General features: G+C 57.3%; 1 protein-coding gene across 1 annotated transcript in view; it reads right to left on the bottom strand.

Annotated features, from left to right (window-relative positions):
* Positions 1-5,926: 5,926 nt before the first annotated feature.
* The window catches only part of OAS3 (2'-5'-oligoadenylate synthetase 3), a 48,874-nt gene continuing 39,064 nt past the window's right edge, over positions 5,927-15,736 (bottom strand). The window contains exons 22-26 of the mRNA XM_062182843.1: positions 14,375-14,657; positions 13,393-13,583; positions 11,999-12,237; positions 11,087-11,240; positions 5,927-10,287 (exon numbers count right to left, since the gene is read on the bottom strand). Coding sequence (XP_062038827.1) covers positions 10,201-10,287; positions 11,087-11,240; positions 11,999-12,237; positions 13,393-13,583; positions 14,375-14,657 — 954 coding nt within the window. The 3' untranslated portion in view covers positions 5,927-10,200. The remainder of the gene's footprint in view (positions 10,288-11,086; positions 11,241-11,998; positions 12,238-13,392; positions 13,584-14,374; positions 14,658-15,736) is intronic.

Below are 15,736 nucleotides of genomic sequence, written 5' to 3'. Positions count from 1 at the left end.
GTGTGAGCTCCTCCCCCTGTGGAGAGGTCACCTGTGGACCCAGGAGTCCCCTCCAGCAACCCGAGAGGTCAACGCACCGACCGGAGATCGGAACTGCACTTCCTGCAAGCCAGCAGCCTTGGAATTGTCTGTCTTTGGAAATACGTCCAGGGCCAGGAGGCTGGGATTTCCCCAAGACCCCCCTGCTCAGGAGACCCAGAGAGAATTAGAGGGGGCGGTGTTTGCCCTCAGGAAGCCCCCCGGGACTTCAGGGCACGTGCTCCCCGGGCTGCGGCGGGGTAAGCGGGTTCCAGCCGGAGAGGAAGCGTGGGACAGAGCCCGGGTGAGTCCGCAGGCCACGCCTCCTTTTTGACGCTGGTTCATCTGGCTGGTGTTTCCTTCTACTACAGCTCGGGTGTAGGAATAGGTGGGAAGGCAGATGAGTCACCCCAAGGAAAGTTCTGGAAGAGACCCCTGACGTCGGAATCCAGCATACGGCGAAGGTGGCACATCTTGGCAGCCGGTCAGTCACTGGAAACAAAGGAAGCTGGATTTCCACGTGATTTCTGACTTCAAAAAATTCCAGATGGGTAAAAATATGAAAATGTAAAAAGTGAAACAAATGAAGTCCTGGAAGTGGAGACCTTCCCCACCCCCGACCCGGCTGACAAAGCCCAGGAAAACATGGGCCATTTAACCCCGAGTGAGGGAGCCTCTGAGAGCTGCTGGGGTGGCACAGTGGGTACTGCCACTGCCTATGATGCTGGCACCCCATAGGGGCAGGGGCTCAATTCCCGGCTGCTCCACTTCCAGTCCTGCTCCCTGCTAATGCATCTGGGAAAGCTGGGGAGGGGAGCCCACATGCTTGGGGCCCTGCATCCACGTGGGAGACCCAGATGGAGTCCCAGGGCCCTGAATTGGGGCCCTGCATCCACATGGGAGACCCAGATGGAGTCCCAGGGCCCTGAATTGGGGCCCTGCATCCACGTGGGAGACCCAGATGGAGTCCCAGGGCCCTGAATTGGGCTGGACCAGCCCTGGCTGTTGTGGCCATTTGACCAGTGACACAATAGATGAACACATCTCTCGTTCTCTATCTTTTCCTCCCTCTGTTACTCTGCCTTTCTTTATTCTTTATTCTTTATTTTTATTTTTTGACAGGCAGAGTTAGACAGTAAGAGAGAGAGAGACAAAGAGAAAGGTCTTCCTTTTTCCATTGGTTTACCCACCAAGTGGCTGCTACGGCTGGTGCATTGTGTGGCTGGCGCACTGTGCCAATCTGAAGCCAGGAGCCAGGTGCTTCTCCTGGTCTCCCATGGGGTGCAGGGGCCCAAGCACTTGGGCCATCCTCCACTGCACTCCCGGGCCACAGCAGAGAGGACTGGAAGAGGGGCAACCGGGACAGAATCCGGCGCCCCGACCAGGACTAGAACCTGGGGTGCCGGCACTGCAGGTGGAGGATTAACCAAGTGAGCTGTGGCGCCAGCCCTATTACTCTGCCTTTCAAGAAAATAAATAAAATGCTGGTTCACTCCACAAATGGTTGCAACACTGGAACTGGGCCAGACTGAAGCCAGGAGCTTCTGGGTCTCCCAGGTGGGTTCAGAGGCCCGAGCACTTGGGCCATCCTCTGCTGCTTTCCCAGGCCATTAGCAGGGAGCTGGGTCAGAAGTGGAGCAGCCTGGGTATGCTGGCACTGCAGATGGCAGATTAACGTGTTATGGCTCAGTGCCTGCCCCAAATAAATACAAATCTTAAAGAAAGTTTTGTGGGAAAAAGGAATTAAAAGACGATGCACATTTTCCATGAACTTTCTGAAGCGCCCTTGTATGTGTAAACAAGACTCCAGGGGAAATGTGTGCAGCGTTAAGTAGAAAGGCTGAAGCACTTAATGTGGGAAGAGCTGGTGCCCGTGTCAGCACGAGGAACACCTGGAGACGTGGAGACACCGGAGGGAGGTAATTAGCATACATGCAGATCGGTGGTAAATCTTGGCAAAGAGTGCAAGCCAGAGATCTCAGAGACAAGGAATGAAGTGTGCAAGTTCAAGTTTTGGGTGTGGAGTGTAGCAAACACGCATCGAAGTCCAGAAACATCAAAGGACAACGTAACCGACGTGAAGCCTTCGAAGATCCACTCCCCTCAAGAAACAGGAGATTGGGCCGGCGTGGAGGAGCTGGGGCAGGACCCCTGCATCTCGGACCCAAGCGCTGCCCCGCCAGCTCCCTGCTGATGCATCCTGGGGGGTGAAGTGTTTGGGCCCCCGCCACCCACACAGGAGACCCAGGTGGAGTTTTGGGCTCCTGGCGTTGGCCTGGCCCAGCTCTGGCTGTTGTGGTCTTTTGAGGAGTAAACCGGTAGATTGGAGAACACCCCCACCCCTCTTTCCCTCTCTATCCACCCCCCTGCCCCCCCCCGTCTTCCTCTCTCTGCCTTTTGAGTAGAAGAAAGTAAATTACTAAACATTAAAAAAAGAAAGAGTATATATTGTTTTTTTTTTTTAATAATCAATTTAATTTGAGAGAGTGAAAGTGAATGAGCAAGTGAGAGAGAGAGAGAGAGGGAGGGAGGGAGGGAGGGAGGGAGTCAGGCGCCCACTACAGGCAGGGCTGGGCAGGAACCCAGATCCTTGAGCCGTCCGTCACTGCTACCTCCCAGTCTGCTTTAGCAGGAAGCTGGAGTCTGGAGCCAGAGCCAGGAATTGAACCCAGACCCTCCAGGCTAACTGTCCACTCCCAAGAGCAGTTTCCATGATCGTATAATCCATTATTGGGGGTGGATATGTATTTTCGCTGGGTATATCCATTAGGAAGACGTCCTTATAGGAGAGAGGCGGGGGGTGGACGGCCAGGTATAGAGAAGAGACAGGAGCAATTCGGCCACGAGCCATGGAATGCTGGAAGTTTCTAGAAGCTGGGAGAGGCTGGGAGCAGCATCTGCCCCAGAGACGCCAGGGGGAACCTGTTCTGTCGACACGGTTTTAGTCCACTGAAACCTGTCCCAGGCTCTGGCTGCCAGAGCTGGAGCAGGACACACACGGGTGGGCTTTTGTCACAGCAGTCACGGGCAGTGGACACAGCTGTGACCAAACCCCAGGCCACGTGAGCGCGGCAGAGCCGGCTGGCTTCTGCCTCCTCCAGGGCAGCCGTGAGTCTGTCAATTCCCTTTAGGAATTGAGTCACGTCGTTCTATCTCTTTTGTCCCACAGCCTTGTGCCTGCAGAAGAACACTGCTAGGAGGCACGGGGGCAGAGCGAGAGGCAGAGGATGAATGGCCTCCCACTCGTTTCCTGGAGGAGCTTGAACAAAGCAGGACTGGAGGCGAGTCCTCGTTCCTAAGTCGCTAGGAAGCTGTGAGCCCGGCGCCTGTGTCCCACAGCCCCACCTCCCCCAGGGTGCCAGCACAAACTGCCTGCAAATGCCCAGCATGGTGGAAAGACAGGTGGCCCCACGGTGTCCTGTGCTTGCCTTGGAATCTGGGAATGTGTCCCCTTCCAGGGCACGCGGGGCCTTGCAGGGGTGACAATGGATTTTGAGATGGGGAGCTTAGCCCGGGTTATGGGGGGGGCGGTTCAATGTACCCACAAGGATCCAGAGGGAGTGAGGCAGATCAGCCTCTGGAGGAGGACATGTGACCCAGGCATCCAGAGGGTGGACTAATGACCAGATCTTGAGCCATAGCAGGAGGGCAGGGCAGGCGCTGTGGTGCAGTGGGTTCGGCCACCGTCTGGGATGCCCACGTTCAAGTTCCAGCATCTCTGCTTCTGATCCAGCTTCCTGCTAGTGCACATAGGAGGCCACAGATGATGGCTCCAGCGCTAGGACCCCTGCCACGCATGTGGGAGACCCAGGTGAAGCTCCTGGCCCCTGGCTTTGGGCTGACCCAGCGCTGGCTGCTGTGGGCAATGAGGGAGTTAGCCAGTGGATGGAAGACCTATGTCTGTCTGTGTCTCCTGTTCCCTCTGGCCCTCGGCCTTTCTAGGACACAAATCTGAAAAAAAAAAAAAAACAAAAAACAGAGGAAGGAAGGAAGGAAGAGATGCAACCCCTGGAAGCTGGTAGGAACCCCCTGAACCCCGGAGGGAGCCACTCCTGCCAAGGGCAGGATAGGAGCCCAGGGAGACTCCAGATGGGAGCCAGCGAGGGGCCCCTCTGGCCGCCAGGCCCACCCGGGTGACCTGGGATAACTTCGGCTGCTGGGTTTCTGCACGCATGCCCTGTCGCTGTGGCCGCGCGAGGGAACACCTGCCCAGGACACGCGGGGTCACCGCCCAGCCTCAGGCCTGAGTGCTGGGTTCTGGTCCTGGCTCAGCGCTTCTCCGTGTATCGCTGCCCTTGGCCGATCTCTCTGGGTCATGGCTTCTTCCCCTGGAAGTCCGGACGGTTCCCAGGATGTGGTGCAGCAGGGGCGAGAGCGTGCACGCTCAGCGGCAGCACAGACCTCCTCATCCCACACTCCCTCAGACGCACAGAAGCAGTGGGTTATTTTTTCCTGCACCCAACTCGGCCTCCCTCATGACGAGACTTCCTGGCTGGGATCGTCAGAAGAGACGAATGGAAGTTTTGCGGAGGCGTCCACCAGCACAGGGCGGGCAAGGCTTCCGAAGCCAAGAGATCCTGGGCCTCCGTGCGCAGCCTCCGCAAAGGGCGGCTGCTCCCGCGTGCCGAGGTCGCGAGGCCGGGAGGTCGGAGGTCCTTCTGCATCCCGCAGGACACAGTTCACTGTGTGTGGGGGGTGGGGAGACACGGGGAGATGCATTAGCTCTTGACTGCTGCTGGCCTCAGCCTCTTCTGCTCCCATTCCCTTGGCCGAATGAGTCACGGAATCTGCGTGGCTGCAATTTAAGTGGAAGTAAAGGCAAGGAAGAGGAAGCGGCCTCGGGGCACGCAGCTGACTTAGGGTGGGAGTCGAGCCGTTCTTTTTAACGTTTTTGCTTATTTATTTTTCTCATTCACTAAAAGACAGAGAGAGAGAGAGAGAGAGAGAGAGAGAGAGAGCTCTTCCATCCACTGCTTCACTCCTTAAATGCCCACAACAGCCAGGGCTGGGCCAAGCTGAATCCAGGAGCCAGGTCCCCACGGGCGGCAGGGACCCGAGTACCTGAGCCATGACCTACCACATTAGCAGGAAGCTGGGTGAGAAGCAGAGGAGGATTTTGAACCCAGCACTCTGACAGGCAGGTGTTTCGAGCTGCACCAAACACCCACCCCAAGCCATCCTTTCGAACAATTCCTTTGGGGCTCAGTCTGACTGAGTTTTTCCCCATCGTTTTCCTTTCTCTTGGTGGGTGAGGGAGGGGCTTGCCTTCCTGGCCTCCCTCCTGTTTTCTTTTCTCTTCTTTTCTTTTCAGATTTATTTATTTGAGAAGAGAGTTACAGAGAAGAAGAGGGAGAGACAGAGAGAGATGGTCCACTCCCCAAATGACCACAATAGCCAGAGCTGGGCTGATTTGAAGCCAAGAGTCAGGAGCCTCTTCCAGGTCTCCCACGTGGGTGCAGGGGCCCAAGCACTTAGGGCATCTTCCACTGCTTTCCCAGGCCATAGCAGAGAGCTGGATGGGAAGTGGAGCAACCAGAACTCGAACCGGTGCCCATACAGGATGCTGGCACTGCGGGCGGTAGCATAACCTACTAAGTCACAGTGCCATCCCTGATCCTGTTTTCTTCCCTCTTTTTGGAGGGAAACTTAAAAAAAAAAGTCACCAATGAGAGAAATCATGGCTGTTGCCCCCTCTCCTCCCCCCCCCCCCCGCCCCAGGTGTGGGAGAGCTTTGGCCTCAAACCGAGCTCCCCAGGTGGCCCAAAAGGGAAAACAATGATGTCTGTGTGAGTCCTGCGTGCTAACCCATGGTTCCACGGGAGCTCTAAAGGTGATTCTTTCTAAACACCTCCTGGCCTTGGGAAAGAATTTCTAACACAGGTGGTACCAGGTCCAGGTCCAGGTCCCTCTCTCCCTCCCTGCTCTGGAGCCACACACGATTCTTTCTCTGTGCCTGCAATGAAAAGTGGCTCATTCAAAGCACTGACTGGCCTGTATCCACACTACAGTTTAATTATCTCAGGAGCATCACAGTTCTGTAGAGGATAACAAAAATGTAGCTTTTCAGTTTCGTAAGAACCAGAGAGGCGATTTGCATCTGTGAGTCCAAGCAGACATTTGCTTTTATTTGTAAAGATTTATTTTAGGGGGCCGGTGCTGTGGTATAGTAGGTTAAGCCTCCATCTGGGACACCAGTATCCCACGTGGACACCGGTTCAAATCCCGGCTGCTCCACTTCCAATCTGGCCTGGGAAAGGAGTACCAGATGGCCCAAGTGCTTGGGCCCCTGCACCCACATGGGAGACCCAGAAGAAGCTCCTGGCTGGTGGCTTCCAGGATGTGACTATCTTGGGGGGGGGGGGTCCTTATTCTGCATGCTGCGCCTCTTGGATTCCCAGACTGCCCGAGGGCTTGGAGGCTTTTTCCTATGTAGAGGGGCTGGAACGTGAGTTTACAGTGGTCAACTCTAGGCCACCTTGTCTCCCTTGTGGCTTTCAGCCTGGCCAGACCCTCCCCAGGGCCTCTTCATCCTGCTCTCCCGACTCAGACACATTCCCGCCCTGCCCGGGGCTTTGGTCCTGGAGAGGGAGCCCACAGCTGTGACTCTGCCAGCCCATCTCTTGCCAAGCCCTGGCGAAGGATCCCTCTTCCTGACCCCTCCACACCTGAGCTTTTCTGCTCTGGTGGTGACTCCCTGACTCGTCCCCCAGAGCCCCACAGCCGATCCCCCCCGCCATTCCCAGCCTGGCCCTGTCTCAGGACCCAGCGGCTCCCACACAGCACCTCTCTGAGGATCCCCCTCCGCGGCGAGCACGCTGGGCACTGGGCGCGCTCCCAGCTGGGTCCAGTGGCTGGCATCCATGCCGGGCTCTTCTGTCCACGGCTACACCCGACTCCCCCGGCCGGCAAGGGGGGCTCGAGAGCTTCCCTTGCCTTTGTCGTGTCTGAGGGTTAGCCCAGCTGCCGGGGAATGGAACTATAACGTTTTCCCTGCAGGGGTGTTTCCAGGCTCAGCGGGGCAGCCCCAGGTCCCAGGGGCTGAAGCCTTCCAGCGTGTGGTTCCAGATGAACCTTTTACCCACAAACTGGTGGCCTCTGTCTTGCTCTGCTGCTCCAACTCTTCCCACCTCCTCCTGGCTCATCGGCTATGCGAGGCTCGGCTTCTCATCCCTGTCTACTTCCTCTGTGAGTGGGACCTGGTTGCCGGGGTAACCAGGAATGGAATTAGAGGCCTGGGCTCTTGACTGCCACATCTACTTAATCAGATTCTTGCTACATTCTTGGCTCCTTTCCCGTCTGTGCTGGTGAGAACGCACCCGTGTCCCTCCGCACGTCTGTCCTGGCTACTCCTCGCTGGTTGAAGCATCTCTATCGATGAATTTTCTGCTTTAGACATTTTCCCTGGAATTTAACTCAATCCCATGTGTTACTTGTAGCCAATATTGGTGCCAAATTTAAAAAAAAATAATTTTTGTCTCAACTTTGCAAGTCAAAAACTGGATGGTGCCCAGCGGGCCTCACACCTGGAGGCACCGCTCCGTGGAGCTGTCTCTGTTGACTTGATGAGGAAGCTGTGGCCTTGGGAGGGGACACGCCCCTCCCCCTCAGCAGCTCACCTAGCGGTATCACCTGCTGATAATCTGCCCAAATCATTAGTCTCATCAGAGGTCCCGAAGTGGAGATGTTTCTCATTGTGGCATCCTTTCAACATCCGTTCTGCTCTTATCAGTTCTGATTTGGTTATCTGGACGCATGGGTTGTACAGGAGACGCTGGGTTTCATTATTGCCTAGTCATTGCCTTATTTGCCTATTTTCTGCAAAAGGATTGGCGCCCTAGTTGCTTCCGGGAACGACCATGTTTCTCTCCCTCTCTCTCTTTTACACACACACACACACACAATGCACACACACAGAGTCTGCCGTCTACTGGCTCACTCCCTAAATGTCCACACAGCTGGGGCTGGGCCAGGCTGTAGCTGGGAGCCAGGAATTCAACCCAGGTCTCTGAATGGCAGAGACCCAGCTGCCTGAGCCGTCACCACTGCCTCCCAGGGTCTGCATGAGCAGGAGGCTGGAGTCAGGGACAGGAGCCGGGACCCGCAGCCAGGTCCTGTGATAGGGAACACAGGCAACGTAACAGCTAAATGCCTGCCCGCGACCACGCTTCCCGGTCACTGCCAACGCTTACCTTTGTTCTTAGTGACCTCAACTGCCTAGTAAGTGCTGGGGGGCCCTTGGTGGGGAAGATGAAATGGCCCCTGCCTGCCTTTGTGCGGCTCTGAGTCCTCCCAGGATCCTCGCCGTCTGCTGAGGGTCACTTTTCTTCCAGGAGTTTTGGGGTTTCATCCTTGGTTCCTCTGCTGTGAAGCAAGTGTGTGGGGAGGGGGCAGCGTCTACTGCCACCTGTGCCTTCTCTCCCGTCCCTGGCCAGTTGGGGCAGCTGGGAGCTGCAGACTGAGCAGGTGCGCATGTCCAGTGCTCTTCATTTCAGCCTCAAGTCCCCCTTCCTCTGCCACCAGTGACTGCCCCACAGCTCAGCTCAGCTCTACACGAACTAAACCACCCGAGTCAGTGCAGACCCCACGCCTGGAAGAGCAGCAGCCAATGCAAGACCACCCTTTCTTCAGACTTGGCAGCAAACTTGGGGGTCCCACGACCCCCCTTCACCTTTAATTATTCATGAGAATGTCTCACGGAACTCCAGCAAATGCTGTCCTTACAGCCACCTTGTACTACAGAGGATACAAGGGAGCGGCCGGAAGAAGAGACACTCAGGGTGGAGAGGCAGGGTTGGGGCCAGCTCGGGAGCTTCTGTCCCCGTGGAGCTGGGGTGATGACCGTCCTGACACATGAGGATGTTTGCCAGCCACACAGCCCCCTGAGCCGCTTTATCCAAGGCCGTGACTGGGTCCCATTACATAGGCACGGTTAATTAAATCACTGGCCATTGATGGAACTTAGTCTCCAACCCCCTCCCCGCTGGAGCTTTGAGGGCATGGTGTGGAAATTTCCAACCACCCAGTCACACATGTGCTACTTCCGGCTCGGTCTTTGTGGCAGAGCCAGCTCTTCCCACCCTCAGAACTATCCAAGCACCTACCTGGAGTCCCCTTGCTAGCATCCACTCAGGATGGTTACAAGGGGCTCCTAAAAGATGCCCTTCCCATGCCCGGCGCTGTGGCTCAATAGGTTAATCCTCTGCCTGCGGCGCCAGTACACTGGGTTCTAGTCCCGGTTGGGGCACTGGATTCTGTCCTGGTTGCCCCTCTTCCAGGCCAGCTCTCTGCTGTGGCCAGGGAGTGCAGTGGAGGATGGCCCAAGTGCTTGGGCCCTGCACCCCATGGGAGACCAGGAGAAGCACCTGGCTCCTGCCTGCGGATCAGCGTGGTGCACTGGCCATGGCGGCCATTGGAGGGTGAACCAATGGAAAAGGAAGACCTTTCTCTCTCTCTCTCTCTCTCTCTCTCTCACTGTCCACTCTGCCTGTCAAAAAAATAAAAAAGATGCCCTTCCCTGGACAGCCCTAGGGATTCGGCAGCTCTGTGCTCTTCGCAGCATCACGTTAGCGTGTTCAGCAGTAAAGGAAGCTTCGGTGGGCTGAGAGCACGGAGACCCTCGAGCGGCTTTGAACTGAAGCCCGAGTGAAGTATCCCAGGCAGCAAGGCAGGTGCAGAGGGAAAGGCGAGAGACCCACGCGGACTCACGAGGCAGCCGTGAGTACCCGCGCCTTTGGGGAACCTGAAGGGCGAGGGTTGGCCGCTGCAGGTGGAGAAGCCTCAACGCGGGCAGGGGAGGGAAGGCTTTTGTGTCCCAAGGGAAAGAAGGGGGAGCAGGACGCGGGGCACCGTCGTGAGAGCATGGCTACTGAGTCCCGGGAACTATGGCTCGGGGGAAGCTCCTTGCTAAGACTTGAAGGCGAAGGGAGGAGCGAAGTGGGAACGTGCAGAATGGTAGCCAGAGATCCGGTGCACAGCCAGCCAGGGGAGAGCAGCACGGACAAAGGCAGGGCACTCGCCCGGGGGCTTCCGACAAGGCACAACGTCAGGGTGGACTCTGGCACGTGGATCTCAGGTCGGGGGAAGAGGAGCAAGGGGTGGGAAGGAAGGACACATCTTTTACACAGCCAACCACTTCTTTCAAAGCAGTTGCCAAATGGCTTCTAGAAATTTCCTCTGGCAAGACTATCCCAGGACTCTAATTCCTGAATGAGAACATCTCATGACAATAGGATCCATCCTTGCTCCACAGCTCGCTGGCGTCTGCATTGTCTAGAAAGAGAGAAATACGCATGGGAGGGCAGTTCCTCGGGGGGTTACAATCGCTAGTTCAACGAGTTGGGCAAAAAGACACAGGGAAAGCTCTGCTTGGGCAGAGAGCTGTGGCCAGGGGTAACCTTTTAATCAATAGTTCAGTTCATGGTAAGGAGGGCTGGCTCCCAGGTTGGGGACAGAAAGCAGAGGGTCTCACCCGGGGGGGGGGGAATTTTGTTCCCCAGAGGATGCCTGATGATGTCTTGAGACATGTTGCATTGACCCAGCGGGGAGGCACCTAAGAGGTGGAGACCCAGGGCGTCGGTCAACATGCAGACTGGCCTCAGCTGTCAACTAGCCAAAGCTGGAAAACTCTGCTTTAAGGAAAGACCCTGGTGTGGATGGAGAGCCCAGTGCACCTGGTGGAAGTTCCTCCGGGTGAGATACCCCAGGGGGCATCTTGGCAGGAGGGGGCACTTTGGACAGGTGTGGCAGACCCTCTGGGGTGGCAGCCATGACTACTAAAGTTAATGACATTGAACAATGTCTTAAGGCACCTGTGGTTATCACAAGGAGATGTGACTGGCATCCAGTGGGCAGAGCCCCAGGGCGCTGGTGGGGTCCTGACAGGTTCCTGCAACAGGGGATCCCCAGCCCCAAACATCGAGAGCACTGGGGCTGTGGCCGACTTCAGGGTTGCTTCAGTGGGGGAGGGAACGGGCCAACCATGTCAGCCCCAGGGCTGGGTGCTTTGTTCTCTGTGGCTGTATTTGTTCCAGGCTTTATCCGGAGGGCACGCCCCTTAGATCACTCTTACTGGCACTTTCCAGGGCCGGACTGGGTACCCAGCACCGTTCTTGAAGCAGGGAGAAGAGAACCATTGTTTTGCTTCTTTGGCCAGCAGGTGCCAGCACCAACGGTTTCCTCCACCCACGTCGCCAGTAGGTTCGGCTGGGTCCAAGATGACAGGCCTGAAAGAGGGGTTAGGAGGCGTTAGAGGATTCCCTTCCTGCTGTGTGGCGTCAGGGTCTGGGGCCCGTCCTACTTGCAGCAATGAAACAGGTGTCCCTACAGCTCAGACGTCAGTGATTGACAGTCCCTAACCCAGCAAGGATTACATTGGATTTTCCCAAAATGGTTGGAGAGCTGCTACTATGCACACAATGTAAGTATCTCCTGAGGCTAGGCCAAGGCAACCAGATGGATGTTCAATGGATACAAGGTAGCGAAGCAGCCGCAGCCTCCCCCTGCTGTCCCCGACTCCCTCCCTTCTACTCCTTCTCCATGCTGCTTTGTTTTCTTTCTTTTCCTCTTGCCTCTGTAGTTTTTGTCCCTTGCCCGTGGCCCTGAGGCTCCTTACTATTCTGGAAGGTCTGAAAAGGCAGACAAAAAATGCCGTCTAATAAAAGCCTCCCAGGCTGCGACGGCCCACGGATGACGGCCCACGGGTGACAGCGTCACTTCTCGGGGACGCGTTTCCAACTCGCGCATCTCTGATGCAGCGATTGGATCCACACCTTTCCTCGTGACCCAGGAAGACAGCCCCTCCGGGAGGGTGTGCCTCCCGCCTTCCTTCTGGAAAGTGCTTCCTCCTGCCTCCCTGGGCCTCCGTCCCTGCGCACTGAGACGGCTCCTGTGGGCAGCGCCGCCCTGGGATGGGTGAATCTCACCCCCTCGGGAAACGGCACTGAGGGAGAATCAGGAATAGGGGTGGGGGCGGCTGGGGCACCTGGTTTTCTGGATCTGGGCCAGCAGGAAGGTCCTCATCGTGTCCTCGTCCAGGCTGTAGTTGACCGTCCAGAACACACAGAGCTGCTGGTACTGTGCGACCAAGTCCAGGACGGTCCGGAACCCCTCGGCCGTGTCGAAATCCTCGGCCCCGCTCCCCTGCTCCCACGCGTAGACCGTGAGCAGCTCCAAGGCGTACTTTGGGGGCAAGGAGCCCCGGGACTTCAGCTTCCTTTCGCACTGAGGGAAGAGAGGGGACGTTTGAGGACCCAGCCCAGGCAGAGAAGCCCAAGGAGCTAGACCAGGAGCTGGGAGGGCTGTGCAGATGAGCTCTGCGTGGGTCACCGGGCAGCCGGCAAGCGGCACGCACGGGTTTCTTTGTCGTACTCTGGTGCCTTCGCAGGACAATAACACATACACAGCGTCTCCGAAAAGCCCACGGATGCGGTGGGCATTTGGCCTTGTGGGCTCAGACACTGCTCGGGACACCTGCATCCCACGCTGAGGTGCCTGGCTTCCGTCCTAGTGCTGCTCCCGAGTCCGGCTTTCTGCCAACGCACACCCTGGGAGGTGGCAACCAGGGCTGAAGTCACTGGGCTCCTGCCGCCCACTTGGGAGGCCTGGCCTGACTTCCCAGCATCAGCCTGGCCCAGCGCCAGCCAATGTGAGCATTTGGGGAGTGAAAACTTGGAAAAAGAAAAAGGTTGTGGGAAAAGGTGTTACGGAAAAACTATGCATGAATTTTAAAAAATTTTTGTTTTGCACAAAATAAACTTAACTCATACTTCCATTTTCAAGAGTTTTCTAAGCATCGTCTAGGCCAGGGTGCACTAGAAGCCCTGTGCGTGCTGGTTAGGGGCCCTCAGCCCAGGTGCTGGGCCCGCACCGGGATCGCCACTCGGGAGGAGGACGCTGGGCTGGGGGAGGGGAGGGCCTCGCCAAGCTCACCCAGTAGCCCCGAGCCCACGGAGCAGTCACACCCTGACACCTGCCTGACTTCGCTGGGAAGAAAGCCAGAGCCCAGTGTCAGCTTCAGGAGCAGGGAGGTGGACACAGAAAGGAAGCGCTGATGTTCGGCTTGATGTGTGCCATCAGGACAGTCAGAAATGACCTTTGTTTGAGACCCTGCCTGCCACATGGGCGGGCAGGTGGGCTGGCCTGGGGCACTGCCCGTGGCTACCACCTGCCTGCGGAGGGAAGGCACTGAGCAGCAGGGGCCCTGCTGGATGCTTTGGCCAGTGTGTGGACTGGGGGCTGTGCCAAGACACCCAGGAAGTAAGGAGTGGGCCCTTCCCTACGGCGGCTTGGCCGCAGAGGGAGGAGGGCGGGTGTCCGGGCACTGGCTCAGGGCCGGCTTCATGGTCCCAGCTTGCAGGTGATGTGCGGCTCTCGCACCTGTTGGTACCAGTGCTTCACCAGGCGGATCAGGTCCTTCAGCTTGGTGGGCCGGGACACGATGAAGTTGCGCTGCAGCTCCGTGAAGCAGGTGGAGAACTCGCCACCCAGGACGTCATCCGGGGATTTATACAGACGGATGAGCTCCGTGTAGACCTTGGGATCGGGTGTGGAGCCAGAATTCAGCTGCCCTAGGAAGGGGGAGGGTGGGAAGGATACTCACATTACACATGCCTTAACACTCCTCCCAACACACCTGAATTCCGGGAAGCTACTTCGAATGGCATTAGTGTACTTGCATTACTGATGTGTAGGATACAGGGAGCATCCCAGAGTAATGAGATTTTACTACTTATTGAGAGAGAGGGAGAGAGAGAGAACCCACCCATTGGTTCACTCTCCAAATGGCCCCAACGGCCATGGCCAGAGCCTGAGCTGGGAATGCAAGGGTGGCAGGTGCCCAATTACTTGAGCCATCACTGATGCCCCCCAGGAGCTGGAGTTGGGACTTGAACTTGGATACTCTGGTACGGGAGGCCACTGGGCTGAACACCCACTCCTGAGTGGAATTTCTAGAGGAGACGTTTGCTGAAAATCAAAGGCAGACACCCAGGTTTCCTGTGTCTTGGCCACAGAATCCTCCCACGTCTGTTCTTCCACCCCCTTCCTGGCATTTTAATCTACAAGTGCGTGTGAGCGCCTGTGCGGGGCGTTCTTCTGCAGACACTGTGGGAGATACCGGAGGTGTGGAAGAGGAGGCTCCTGGTCACCCTGACACACTTGAGTGAGAAGTGAGACCAAAAGCCTGCTTAGGTTGGGACAGCACCGCCATGATCAGCGCCACCTGCTGGAGGCCCGGCCGAAGGAGGGGCAGACATTGCCACAGCCACCACTGTCTCCTGTGTTCCTGCTACCCCCACCCCCCATCACCGCCAGCTCCCGGAACCATCCTCCTCCAGGACCGAGGCCCAGGGCGTCCTACCTAGTGCGTTAAAGGCGGGAAGCACGTCGACATGGATGTATTCGTGATGCTTCCTGGACTTCAGAGAGAAGCTCAGCACCCGGGGATTCTTCCATTTGGAAACCTCAAAGATCACTTCCAGCTGCTGCTTCTGCTGGTAGGCCTGCAGCTGCTCCCGGATCTCCCGGAGGACTTGGGCCCGCTCGGTTTTCTGGGAGGCATAGCTCTGGAGCGAACTGGGGAACACCACGAGGTCGGCGTCGGAACTGTTCTTCAGGGCGGTGCCCTTGGCCATGGAGCCTCCCTGGGGAAGAAAGAAAGCCTGGGACCCAGCCTTGCCAGGACTGCTGGCCCAGCCCCCGTGGGCCGGCACCTGTCGGGCAGTGAGCGAGGTTACCAAGGCGGAAGTTCCGTGTTCGGGGCCAGTTGGGACGGAGGCCAAGGAGGGTGTTGAGTTTCACAAAGTAGCGGATGATGAGATTCCAAAAAGTGGTTAACGAACGCCCTCGATACACACACACACACACACGTGTGCACCTGGGCCGGTTATAAATGGCAATTTCCTAGATGTCTCCGAGAGAACGCTCAGCCTTATAGGAATTCCTGTGATCTGAGAGAATCAGGCCAGTTCCCAGCTGCTCCTCCCGCAGCCTCAGGTCCCTGGGGGAATGTCTGCCAGGGAGGTGCAGGAAAGGGGCCGGACAGGAGACACCTAAGGACTTGGGGGCCACTTAGGACGCTGCCGTGCAGGCTTCTCCACCAGCTCCCGCCTCTTCTTCCTTCCCCCATCCCATTTCTGCAGGGGGGACGTTTACTGAGCCCAGCTACAGGGTTCGGGACTGTGTTCTGTTCCCTGCGTGGGGATCTACAGGTCACCACCTTTGTCCATGCGACCCCTCCCCCGCGGCAGCCCCCTCTGCAAGTCCTCCCTTGGCACCTCTGAGGGGAGAACTGTGCCCCCTGCCGGTGGCTCCCGCCCTAGCGTCTTCCACCTGTTATCCACCTGCCCTTCTTTATCCAGGGCCGTGGGCCCGGGTCTCCAGGAGAAGAGGACAAAACACGACTGCACATTTCTAACACTGGCCACGAGCCCGCCCCCTTGCATTCTGGGAGTCTGCTCGTGGCTCGAGGCTGCTGGGGCAGTGTCCCAGGCCCCAGGAGAGTGGCACACACAGGTCTGGTCCCCACCGCTGCACGGGGCACATTTTCTACCTTCCTCCCTGCCAGAGACCCAGGGCGCACGCAGACTGGTGTTGTGGCTAGCGAAGAGGGAAGCGTCACAGCCGGTGGCCTTTAAACCACGGGTGAGAACAAAGACCCCACGGGGGCTCAGTGCAGCCAACGGCGGAGCAAAGTGGGCTCCAGGCATTAAAAAGCAGGAGA

This window comes from Lepus europaeus, chromosome 23, assembly GCF_033115175.1.
Source record: "Lepus europaeus isolate LE1 chromosome 23, mLepTim1.pri, whole genome shotgun sequence".
Taxonomy (NCBI): domain Eukaryota; kingdom Metazoa; phylum Chordata; class Mammalia; order Lagomorpha; family Leporidae; genus Lepus; species Lepus europaeus.
Note: the sequence above shows the minus strand (reverse complement) of the source record. Positions and strands in the feature narration are given on the sequence as shown.